The sequence below is a fragment of the Eretmochelys imbricata genome, chromosome 1, assembly GCF_965152235.1.
Source record: "Eretmochelys imbricata isolate rEreImb1 chromosome 1, rEreImb1.hap1, whole genome shotgun sequence".
Classification (NCBI taxonomy): Eukaryota; Metazoa; Chordata; order Testudines; family Cheloniidae; genus Eretmochelys; species Eretmochelys imbricata.
In genome coordinates this window covers 155,113,002-155,126,486 of record NC_135572.1, presented here as the reverse complement: position 1 = coordinate 155,126,486, position 13,485 = coordinate 155,113,002, and the positions used below count along the sequence as shown (strand labels likewise).

The following is a 13,485-nucleotide window of genomic DNA, read 5'->3' as shown; positions in this document are numbered from 1 at the left end:
TTGATACCCTTCAGCGAAAAGGATATGGAGCCTGAACAGCCACCTCAGCTCTAGAGGTGACTTCTTCAAATCAAAGTTAAGAAACGTTGGTAAAGCATTTAGGGGGGAACAGTCTTCCGTTGTACCTGTTCTGTGGATAAATAGAGAGTCTTGCTCTCCATGGCTGTCAAATACTTGTTATACAGCACATTTCACCCAAGGATCTCAGAGCTTTTTAAAATAACCTTTAATTACATGACATCTTTTGGAAGGTAGGTAAATATTTTACCCAATTTATTGATGGGTAAACCAAGGAACAGAGAAATTAGTGACTACTCCATTCTGACACATTTCACAAATACTGAATATAGAAAAGGAAAATATTGTCTTTAAAAAAAAGTTTAATCCGTGAATAAAACTTTCCATTATAACTGTTTTTCTGTTTAATGCAGATTAATTTCTTTCCTATTCACTTTTATTTTCATGTTTGAAACACATCACTTTACTCAGTTTTGTTTGTATTTCCATTTAGGACGTGTAGGAACACCTCATTTTATGGCCCCAGAAGTAGTAAAAAGAGAACCCTATGGGAAGCCTGTAGATGTTTGGGGTTGTGGAGTGATCCTTTTTATTCTACTAAGTGGTTGTTTGCCTTTTTATGGAACCAAGGAAAGATTATTTGAAGGCATTATTAAAGGAAAATATAAGGTAAATGACAGTGTGCATGATTACTTTTTCACTGAGGTAAAACACTGCTGTAAACATTTCTGGAAGTTGCTTTCTATATTTTGGCTGCTAATTAGCCTGACTGAAATTTGCAAAATTCCACAAGACAAACAGCTCTCTATGTGCAAATAGAGATAATTATATCATTATTGATCCATTTTTCCATGGAGTATATGTTTAACAGTCTCTGCCATTTAGATTACCGTATCATTTATCTAGATTAAGCAGCTAACGTAACATCAAATTGGACCCTGATCTTACAGTGAGTTCAGGGAGACTACTTACATGCATATGTGTTTTTGTGATTAGGGCCTCAGTGTGTACTATATGTTCTGTGTTATCTGTATGACTGATATATACATAAACTCTTATATGTATTCCTCCATTTTATGAAATTTCTCACATTTGTTTGTAGTTCTAAATGCTAAATGTGATAGCTAAAGAATGAACTCATTAATTTAGTTAAAATATTTGTGGTTATCTTAGTGTACAAATGGTATCATACTTTTGTCGTATTACACTGTATAGTAAGCTATGAAAGAACTGATTACTTACTAAGGAGCTACTGGTAATTGATAACAAACTACAGTGTCTGAGGACAAACCTGTTTCATAACACTTTCCAAAATCATGGAGTCATTATGAGGAAGGAGTTAAAGCCCTTTCATTTCATTTCTTCTTCTTTGCATACATCAAAATCACACCTTTAGTACATTAGCAAAGTGGTAAGAATATTGCCCAAAATCTTGCTAAAGCTTGATGGTCCTATAATATGTAGTATTCTTTTTATTAATTGACCAGGGTATGTCTACTCTGCAGCTGGGAGCCTCAGGGGAAAAAAATGCTTTACAACAACAGTAAGATGCTTAATGGAGCGTGCCTATATTGGTAATCCTCTCTTCTTGAACAGCTGAAGGCACAAAGCTGGTCACACTTGAAATGTGTGATTATACTATACATCACATTGTATATTGTTGCTTGCTTAGTGTGGTTCTATTCTGAAACTGATTCTAAAAGTGACATCGAAGTGTACATTTGTTTGTCTCAATGATTTCCATGTCATATGTGCTCTCAATTCTGGATTAAATTCTACCCTTGCAAGGAAACAGCGAAAGGTCTCCTGAAACCTTTAAACCTTACACTGGCCTTGTGGAAGAAGCAGTTGTCCACAAGGTCCTCTGCATTCCTAAGAACCACAGTGTGGGAGGGGTCATGGAACCCTTTTATTCAGATCCAGCAGCTCAACACTTCACTGTGGTGTAGAATGGCTGCACTGCAGCTCATAAACTTGTCCTTTCATCCATTTCATTTCCACAGACAAAGCCTGATTACTTTTGCTTTGTACAGGGAAGGTGAATTTGATCTGTAGGGAACATTACATGCAAAAAAAGTAGGTGGGAAAATGGGTACCGTATTACCAGTTGTATAATCATCGAGCACTGTACGTAATGTTTTAGTTTTCACATACTAACATATATCTATACTTTTTTAAATGGTGCACAAGTCTTATGTGTACATTCATAGGAATAAAATATTGACAATAGTACCAATGTCGTGTAACCTTATACCTTAGTTGCTCATTGTACAGAATAACTGTATCCTGTAATGTTGTACTCTGTCACTTGCTTTAATTTTTTTCTTCACTTACAATCAGATGAATCCCAGGCAGTGGAGCCATATCTCTGAAAGTGCCAAAGATCTGGTACGCCGCATGCTTATGCTGGACCCAGCTGAAAGGATAACCGTTTATGAGGCACTGAATCATCCTTGGCTGAAGGTAAATAAAGCCAACAACATAACATCTCAAAAATTCATATCCTTAAAAACATGGAGTTGATTTTTTGCTCTTCAAATTAGCCATCAAGTTACAGAAACATTTAGATGTGCTTAAGTGCTTTACTGGATTGGGGCCTGAGTGCTCGACACCTTGCAGGATTGAGCCCCCATATGTGCCTCAAGAGGACTGTAGGATGTAGAGTAGTGCTGTGTGGAAGATGATTTGGGGAGCATTCCCACCTCTTGCTGTGGCCCTCCTGGAGTCCAGATGATAGCATCCTATGTGAATTTTAGAAGCTTTATCTTCCATCTCTTCCTCCTTCCCCTGCAGGTGACCTGAGAAGGCTCAGCAGCTGCTTTTATCAGCCTTCTGGTATGAAAATAAATATTTTTCCACTGAGAACACTTGCTAGTGATAGGAGTTACATTTTGAAGCCTCTCTCTACAAAGAAAGGTGGGAGCTTGGGGAGAATGTAAGCAGAGCTCTCCAGCAGTCCCTAGGATGTCCTGTGCTAAACTCACCAGAGCTGGAGGTCCGTAGCAGTATTCCACATTCAGAAGTTAATAAATTTTGGTTCTGGGCATTGAAACTAGTTAGAATCTGGTTAACAAAGTTTTATTTCTCTCTTGCTTTCTATTTTGTGTTTTATTTTCTGTATTGTGGCCAAAGGAAAGTTAGACTTTTTGAACTGTAGTGAATGCCTCTGTCATTAGGGTGTCATAGCTGAGAAGCTTTATTGTCCAAATCCCTGCAAATTTTGCAGAAAAATGTAACCTTGGCTCTACCTAGTGCTAACCTGCACATTTTGAGGCTGATCTAACTTTATTTTTTGAACTTAAAGTCAGGTGAGAGGTTTGGGCAGGTAAGAAGAGGCAAAATTGCATTTGTAATCGATACTTCCAAGCATAATCCTGAAGTGGCTATTGGCATTCCCTAATTCAGTCTTCTCATATATCTGCCTTACTAAGCTAAACTCAGCTTTCCTTTCCTGAGTCAAAATTACATTAATCACATACAGCCATGAGTCATTGGCAGCATGCAATATACACAGATTATTAGTATGAATGTGGTAGTGAATGTCATTTGTGGTAGATGATGCTATCATATGGCTCTCCAGAGTGTATTTTTTAATTAATATAAATGTTTTACAGAGCCACTACATCTGTTTTCCTTATATTAAAGCTGAAGTGTAATATTGTATGGTGATATATTCAAATATTCTTTGATAACTTAATAGTAATGAAGAAAGGAGTCTGCAGTTACACAAGCCATTCTAAATATAATCAGTTAATACTGATATAATTATTTGTATATTTAAATGTTGAAATGACCAACATCTTAAAGCTACGTTAGTGTACTAAAATTTTAACCAATTAATCTTAAAACTGAAAGAGATCAATAAGATTGTCTCTCCACTCCTTTCAGTAATACATACAATTAAATGGCTTTAAATTGCCGAGATGCTCAAGTATTCAAATTGTGTTGTGTGTTTAAGAATGTTGTTAACAAGAGTGGGGAGCAGCAAACATACCTGCAATAATTGCATTATTTCTGACTTTGCATCAGATATGTTTTTTAAGACTCTGCCTTTTAGGAGTTATAATCTCTGGTATTGAATAGATTGCATAATTTTTTTTCATATTGTGTGTTTTCTTTTTGTTGCTGTCGAAAACTTACTAAGTACAGAAAGTAAAAATCCAGTTTAAGTGAAGCAGCTCACATTGGGGGTTCCATGTTGTTTAACCTGAATTCTTTTGTAATTTGCGAATTTAGGAAAAACTCTTACCCAGCAATTTACAGAATCTGTTCTATTAATGTTCTACCAACTGACCATAGGTTTCAGCCACAGAAAGTGACAACACAACACCTGCCTTTCCCCTATTCTGGAATCCAACCATCTTGATTTCTATAAGAAATTTCCTTAATGTTTACATCCGGGGTTGGCAACCTTTGGCACACGGCCCATCAGGGTAATCCACTGGCGGGCCGTGAGACATTTTGTCTACATTGACCATTCGCAGGCATGGCCCCCAGCAGCTCCTGTGGGCCAGGAACAGCGAACTGTAGCCCATGGAAGCTGCAGGGGGCCATGCCTGCGAACAGTCAATGTAAACAAAATGTCTTGCGGCCCGCTAGTGGATTACCCTGATGGGCCGCATGCCGAAGGTTGCCGACCCCTGGTTTACATCAGTGTAATCAAATCCTAAGTTGCTGTGTGATAGTATAGTATCTAATGCATATCTTGGCCAATTTTTAATGTTTTTTGTCAGAGCGAAGTTTGAGTATTTTTTTATTATTGTAGGAGAGGGATCGCTATGCATACAAGATTCATCTTCCAGAAACAGTAGAGCAACTGAGGAAATTCAATGCAAGAAGGAAACTAAAGGTAAAAGGAATCTGACATTAAGACAGATATAATTGCATTACCTTAAATTTTATATGGTTTTCTTTTGGAATTTTGAAAATATTAGAAAAGAAATCTAGTACCTAATTCTATGTGAAAGAACTTTGTTATTAAGTGTCATAGGGCTTGTTTATATGGTGCGACAGAGCACACCAGGAAGATATAAATAGTAAAGCACTCTAAAGTGTTGCGCTCTAACTGCCCCTTAGACTCTGCTGACATGGTCTACAAGGTACCTAGTGCATGTTGATACAGTCCCAAACACGTGCACTAGGAACCTTTTAGAGCACATCAGTGGGATCTACACAGGGCAGTTAGAGCAGCACACTTGAGTGCTATACTATTTACACCCTTCTGGTGTGCATTTCTGCACCGTATAGACAAGCCATGTAGACTTTTAATACGAGTCAAGAGTTCTATGTATTTTTTAAAATTGTAAAGATTTCAAGTTGAAATAGATATTTAGAAAAAAGAAAAGGAGTACTTGTGGCACCTTAGAGACTAACCAATTTATTTGAGCATAAGCTTTCGTGAGCTACAGGTCGCTTATGCTCAAATAAATTGGTTAGTCTCTAAGGTGCCACAAGTACTCCTTTTCTTTTTGCGAATACAGACTAACACGGCTGTTACTCTGAAACTAGATATTTAGAATGGATTAGTTTGCTGCTGTGTCATGCTGCAGACACTCGTCCCCTCCATTTAGTCTCTTGGTTTCATTGAGTTTTTATAGTCTGAAATATCTAGAATTATGAGATCAGGAATCTTAATTAGTCTAATGATCATTGATTAATTACCTTGAATATAAGATGTCTTATTTAGATTGTCTTGTCATGCATTGACCTAAATGAGATTTTGGGACAAACTCAAACCAAATGCACTATAGTTGAAATATGAGGCAAATCTCAAGCTGCAGAAATAGGGTTTCTTTACAAAAGTATTCTTTTCACAGGTGATCATTGCTAGAAGGTTGCATTGTTTCCACTCTGTATGGTTATGGTAGCCTCGCAACATTCCCCCTCCATCACCCGTAATACTGCTGTCTGTATTAGATCCCCACTATAATTGCTGTTCCTATGGTGTATGCACTTGGCACCAGACTAGCATTCTGCAGACATTTCTAGAATACATCCTTTGAGGTTGTGATTATAAGGATTTGGAGTGGAGCACTTATTTACTGAGCCAGAGTCTGCAACCATCTGTTCTTGATTCTTTGCAATTGGAGAAAGTGTGTCTTTTCTGTGACTGGGAGGGAGGGAGACTACTGTTTTTTCCTAAAAGGTTCTAAATATAATTTCTAAAATGTGAAAAATATTCTTGCGGCCTGTTTTTGCTTCTTTAGAGAATAGCCAGTTTGTACATTTTTGAGTCACTCCTGTGCTACGGCATAATTTAATTCCTAGTGCTTAGTTTCATCTATGTTGTTCTGTTTTTTGTAATCAGTTATGTCAACAAAGGATAAACATTCCACTGGCTTCACCAGTCATCAAATATGGAGGGCCACCATAAGATGTTCATAAAGGACAATTACGATTTTCTTTTCTTTTCTGGGGGTAGGTTATAGCTCTTTGCAAAGGGGTATTCTTAAGAATGTTCCCTCAGCCTTTAGTTATATATAGGAGCAGTTTCCAACTACACCTCTACCCCGATATAACGCGATCCGATATAACACGAATTCGGATATAATGCGGTAAAGCAAAAATGGTTTTCTGTCTCGTCTTCAGCATTGGTTCTCAAACTGGGGGTAGCGACCTGGTTATGTGGGGGGTCGCGAGCCCCGACCCCAGAGTGTGGCTGCACCTTGCGAGCTCTGACCCTTGCGCCAGGCTGTAAGCCCCAACCATGACGCATGGCTGCGAGTCCCGACCCCTGTGTGGAGCTGCGGGGCTACGATCCCCGACCCCAGAGCGCAGCTATGAGTCCCAACCCCAACCCCTGTGCCAGGCTGTGAGCCCCGACCCCAGCAGGGACGTGCAGCTGCAAGCCCCGACCCCAGTGCCGGGCTGTGAGCCCCGACAGGGACACGTGGCTACGAGCCCCGACCCCGACAGGGACGCGCGGCTGCGAGCCCCTACCCCGGGCTTGATGTGAAGGACAACATCAGATGCACCCTTTCTAAAACAACACCAAGAATAAAACTTCTTTTGTCAAATACCGTATTAATAACGGAAATGCTTGAGGCCAAAGCAAGTTCGATACAACATGGTTTCACCTATAACGCGGTAAGATTTTTTGGCTCCCAAGGACTGCATTATATCAGGGTAGAGGTGTATACAGAAAATAATGTTGAGATCCAGCTGAAACATTGTGTGATTTCCACTCAGAATCATAAATCCATTGCCTCTCTGATGGGGTTTTACCTGAAACTTGGTCTAGGTTCATCAAAAGATTCGGGCATCCTTTTGGCAAATCTGTGTCAATTGTAGGGTTTGTAAAATGCAAAATCAGATTAATTTCAACTAGTTGCCTCACGGAAGTTTTGCATAATTCTAACCATGTCTAGCATGTAGGATTGGAATAATCCTCATGCTTCTGAACAAGTTAGCAGCTTCCCCCTATGTTTAACTATGATCAGATAACACATTATAAACACAGCTTGCCTACATGAGGTACAAAGTCCTATTTAAAATTGCATTAGTTAAAGCATTTTAGCTAACATTTTTTTAAACAATCTATTTTTCTGGTCCACACATAAGCTTCAATCTTTACTTTATAGGCAATTCTCCACTCTTAGCATCTTGTGTTTATATACATTCAATACCATATTATACTATACCAACCTTTTCCCTGCCATGTACTTAATCCATGCTATTGTTCTTCAGGAGGTGTTCTGAAAGTACTAATTGTTCATTGCAATGCACCCCACACATGAAACACTGTAAAACTTGTACGTTAGGCCCTATTTTTCTGGAATGAGCAAACAACAAATTGTCCTTTTAACACTGGATCAGATACTGTTAGTATTTCATTATTTTTTCTAACTTTGAAATTCCTCACATAACTACCACCAAGGAGTCTGAGATTATCATATTTTCATATTGATATGTCTGAGTCAAATAACAGATTCCAATGTTGTTTTCTGAATTTTGCCAGAATTGAAGCACATCTCCAAACGGAAAATGTTAATTTTACAGTTACTTGATTACCATATAATGTACTGTAACCTTTGTAACCAGAAACAATCATTGGAACCACTGCTTGTTTCAGAATTCGAGGAGTTATTAAAAAACTGGGACAGTTGTACTATCTTCCTTGTATTGATCCATTAAAGTGTTAATTTTCTCTCCAGGGACCAGATCATGCCGAACCCTGCACAAGTGAGAGAATTCAGAGCTTTCTTTCCCACTCCCTGCACCCCTGCTCCGGGCAGCCCAGTGGCAATCCTTGTGCTCAATATAAAGAATGCTTCAGGTTGCCATCTATAGAGGTGCTAGCCTGTCCAAACAGAGTAAGGAGAAAAGAGGCTATAATAGCAGCTGCTTTGTTTACCCTGTGCTCACAGAGCCACTGTACCTGTCTCAACTTGATGCATTTGGGAGATCTGTATTAGGATGGCGCTTTTCCATACCATCATTGATGTGGCTTAATACCACTGTCTATCCCAGTTATTTTTTCGTTATATACTGGTTTATATACCATGGTATTTGATCTTTGCCCAGACTATTGGGGACATTATGGGAGACTCACGAACATATAGAGCATTTTTGCATCTTAGAATTATCATTTTTATCAGAACTACCTTGCCAACTAAAGAGCTCAGGAATTTATTCCTTATGTCTCTTTCTCTACACTTATTTCAAATAAAATTGTTCTGGTATAATTGTTCCAAATCTGTATATACTCCCAAGCATTTACCTGTCTTACCTGAATAGAAAAGCTGCCAAATTCCCTTCATCTAGTTAACCCCCACCCCCCCAAGTGTGGGGGGTTTTTTTTATGCTTTATATGCTTTTATGCTGGTCATAGCCAGACACACTATGTGCAGGTGCACAAGAAGGTATGGAAGCTTCAAAAAACCTTCCCTTTCCCCCATGCAGACACCAGTCACAGTTGCAGGCCCTAAGCTCTCCTGAGCACAGAGACTTCTCCCTTTTATGTCCTGCAAGCCACTCAAAATGGAAGTAGAGATCACTACAGCTGACTAGCCTCAGAGGAATGTACACTACAGTCTCTTAAAAGGTAAAACAGCAGCAAATTTCACCTTATGCACCAGATTGCTCCCTGAGGCACAGTGCCACTGCTCAGAGCCCTACCTGGGATGTTGGAGTTCAGCTCTTTCCTCGGCACAGCCCTGTTCTTTAAAGGCAGTATCTGGCCCTTATTCTGGGAAAATGACTATATTTTAGTTATTTACAGGTTTAGATTGTACATTTTTAGGCTTCATTGCATAAATTAAAATATCTTCTGCATTCTGAGAGAGCTTCTGGGATTTTTTTTATATCAGAGGTTAGTTGATCAGGGTCATTTAGCATCATTTGAAACCAGTTAGACACTAAAAACATGACTTAAAACAAAAATTAGTTCTTCCTTAATATCACTTGACATTACATAAAAAACTGTGGTCTCAATGTGGTTTTGAGAAGACAGCTATTTTCATACTAGTTACTGCATGAGATCCGCTCTAAACAAAAATGCTGTCTTTGCTGTCTGTGAATCTTTAATGTTACCTTTTGGCATTTTAGAGCTGAAGTCCAGCAATATTGCAATTCTCCTTTGACACAATGGACGTTCCAAAAATAAATAGGATAAACTAATGTTTCTCATTTCCACAGCCAAGTTAAGGATCAGATCTTTAACTTTCATAAACATACAGAACTACAAACCACAGGTTTCCTGCTTAATTCACTTGAAACTGTTTTTAAATTTCCCACTATAACTGTCTTAGATGAAGCAATATTTTTATCAGTAATATTTCAAGTAATAACTACATAAAAGGTCTCAGGTTTTCTTAAACTGTTGGAAAGTTTCTAAAGGCATAATGCAGAATGCCACCAATTTAAGAAACCTGTCAGCTGGCTTTGCTCTCTTGAGCAATACCTGTGAATCACAATTGCAAACCAAAAAGGCAAAAGAAGCAGCAATGCATCCCTTTTCTCTTTCTCACAGTATACATCTTCACAGTTCTATGTTGTGTGTTGTTAATATGTTGTATTGATTCTTCATTGATCATCCCTTGATATTAATAATTAATTGTCAACATGTCCGCATCATGAGGTTAACCTATTTTAAAAGCCTGACTTTTATCTCCTGTGTACCAGCGTTTCAAAGTAGTGTGAGGAGTCCAAAAAATAAATGCCTATAAATTTAAATATGACTGCTACTTTGAGCAGTAAACTACATATATCTGGACCACAATTATATTAATTTGTTTACTGAAATTATTATTTGTGGGTGGGCGTGTGTGTGTGAGAGAGAGAGCTCACATAATTAAGAAACATACTGGTAACCTCAATGACACATCAGTAATAGATTACCTACCACGTGATTTGAGTGGAGCAATCCAAAAACTCTTAAGTGTTTTCTTTTTCCAAATAAGACAGTAAGGTGCCTAATTTATTTCAGTCTAAACATGGCAAGACATTTTAGGGAGTAGAAAATAAACAAGGGATACTTTATTATCATCATCTTCATAGCTCATTCTCTCTGGTTCTGAGTGTTATTTTAAGGGCAGTGTGTACAGTATTTCTATATAATGTCCTGAAATACTTAAGTGATAAGCTTTTTTAAGGTTTGTGGGAGGAGGCTAATCAGTGTCAGTAAAAAAATTTTCCTGGTGAAGAAAACATATGTAGTATCAGAAGGAATGATGCAGGCCACTGTATGCTAGAATCCACTCCTTGCCTTCTAATTTGTAGATTAAAAGTAAGGTTGGCTGAAAAAAGCTTCTCCATTGCTAGACAGCAGCATACCCAAATAACTATTGATTGTGGGGGGTGAATTAGATGAAACTCATAGACAGCATTTAACACATTCCAAGGATACAGTTGTGAAAGAACCTACTCTTGAGGTTTGTTTTCCTGCTTATGACGAAGGCAGAAACTTCTCAAAGTTCTAAACCTGTATTTCATGCCAGCTTCTGCGGTGGAATATAGTTGACTCTTAATGCTCTAGCTGCCAGTTCCTTTTTGCCCATGTAAAGTGAATAAGTTCCTGGGGGTGACTGTCATTGCCTTGCCAGCAGGCTTGCCTGCTTTCCTCATCAACTCATCCAGTGTATTGTTTTTTGAACATCCTTTCTTCTCTTCTGATACTTCAAGACTACATCTGTCCATTCAGGCTCTTTTTTTAAAAAAAAAAAAAAAGAAGGAAACTAGCTCCATTGGAGGATGACATTATCTTTGTCAGTTAGGACTTTGAGCCGTGCAGTGCCTGTTACATCAGGGGGCTTTGGTTTTCATTGTTCTCTACTCATGCACTAGTGAAAGCTGTGCTTTGGGGCATTTTGTCTTTTTCTCCACTGCTCTTCATTAATCTGAGGAATATGGGGAAGCAGCAGCAGCAGCCCAATAATTTAAAAATAAATGCTGCACTTTCACCATATCCATCACAGAGAGGCAGGTTGCCATATCCAATACTTTGGAATGGTGCATGGCTGGCTGTGCTGTGAGATTTTTTTCACTGCAGCAGTCAGGTCATTGATGGAGTGCATGGAATCTCTCTCATAACTCCAACAAGAAGAATAGACTGGGAGGGCTTGGGGCCTTCAGTCTTAACTGATCCACAGTGTTTGTAAACATGTTTTGTTGACCTACTGCTTATGACTGCGACTTTGTCTTGTTTATTCAGGGGGCAGTACTAGCAGCAGTATCAAGCCACAAATTCAATTCCTTTTATGGGGATCCCCCTGAAGAGCTGCCAGACTTCTCTGAAGACCCTACCTCCTCAGGTAATTTCACTGAAAGCATATTTACCTTTCATATTGAGTTTTAAATCTTTACTGGCTTTAGTCCCGTATTGGTTGCTGATTTCCCATAGTGTCATAGAACAGTATGTACGTTAGAGTTTGTGTGAGCATTTCACTATTATTCATTTATAGTGGTTCTACAAGGGAGTGTCCAGAGAATGCTTCTTCAGAGTGATATAGATCCTCAAGGATTTTTATTCAACCTGACAGTGTTTTATTACAAAGGCTGGCATAACATCATATCTATCTGTTTACTTTACTTGAGTCTGAGACCTTTTTCAAATTGTGCCCTGTACTCTTAGTGGGATTGTTCTTCCTGCGAATGTTTTTCATTGTGTATCTTTGTATAGTTAAGAGCTTGTTGGTCTCTTTTTGTGAAACTGAATTTTTTTATTTATTTTTTTTTAATCTCCTCTTAGAGGGTCATTGACATGACAAAGGTGTTCCAGAATGTAGGTTTTGTATAAATACACTTTTAGAAAACATGAGACCAATAGAATTACTTCTGCTTTTTGTAAATTACCATCTAAACAAGTTTTCTTAACAAATAAACAATGGTTGCAATTCAAATGTTGCAGCATGTGTCAGCGTGACCGCCTGAAAGCTTAGTATGCTAGAAAATGTCTCAGGGATTTAATTATGTGTTTTGGATTGGTGGGGAAGGGTGAGTTCTCATTCACTGTCCTAATATTTCTATAAGGAAGGAGGTGGAGGGGGCTTGCAAATGTTAAGTATGGCAGAGAAAAAATAGTGGAAAAGTAAATTTTTTAAATATTATTTAATTTCATTTACATAAAGTTGGAATATTCAAATGTAGGTGCCCAAATAAAAAGGTTGATTGTCAGATGTTTTTAACACTCTCAACTTTCAGTGAAGTCCATAGGAACTTCACACCACTCATTTAGATGCCTAAATATGGACATGGGCACCTAACTCTAGGCACTCAGATTTGAACATTTTATGTATTGTACAGAAGGGGATATGATGTATTATTTTACAGAAAGATTCATAGATACTAAGGTCAGAAGGGAGCATTATGATCATCTAGTCTGACCTCCTGCACAACGCAGGCCACAGAATCTCACCCACCCACTCCTGCGAAAAACCTCTCACCTATGTCTGAGCTGTTGAAGTCCTCAAATCATGTTTGATTGGACATCAGTTAGGATTATTTGCAGTGTTTCAAAAGATACTTTTTATTTCCTTCTGCTTCCTCAGTCATAGTCACAGAAATAGGCCACATACATTTCTACAATTTTTCTGTTACAGGAATAGTAAGGTTCCTCATTTCAGCTTCAGGCTTACATCAACAGGATGTGTCTCTTCCTCATTTGGGTTTGAGGTTGCGGATACTGTCACAAGCACAAGTTCTCAACTTTTTTCTTCTAGGAACCATGTATCCAGATATTTACGTGTGTGCTCTCAGCCCTTTTGTGCTGGATCCTTTGGAACCTCTTATTAATTTCTTGAGGAGCTGATGCAATGGTTTGAGTTCCTCTGGGAGGAAGCTGGAACAGGCTCCTGCTTCAGGACAACAGTTGTTGACCTCCTTGGAGGTTGCAACCCAAAGGTTGAGAAACTGCTCCCAAGGGATATTTTTATTGATGCCTGATTGACTAATTTAAATTGTTTAGTTCAGAGAGCTCCTCATTTAGATAATTAATTTAGAATAAACATCCTGAAGCTTTGAGGAAAAGAG

The 13,485-nt window shown here is 38.5% G+C and overlaps 1 protein-coding gene across 9 annotated transcripts in view; it reads left to right on the top strand.

Moving 5' to 3' along the window:
* The window catches only part of CASK (calcium/calmodulin dependent serine protein kinase), a 425,447-nt gene that overhangs the window by 279,883 nt on the left and 132,079 nt on the right, over positions 1-13,485 (top strand). For 8 of the 9 annotated variants that reach the window (XM_077817549.1, XM_077817556.1, XM_077817538.1 and 5 more), the window contains 4 exons: positions 512-687; positions 2,359-2,481; positions 4,784-4,867; positions 11,669-11,768. In XM_077817549.1, the coding sequence (XP_077673675.1) occupies positions 512-687; positions 2,359-2,481; positions 4,784-4,867; positions 11,669-11,768 (483 nt within the window). The remainder of the gene's footprint in view (positions 1-511; positions 688-2,358; positions 2,482-4,783; positions 4,868-11,668; positions 11,769-13,485) is intronic. The other variant, XM_077817582.1, reaches the window with a different exon arrangement.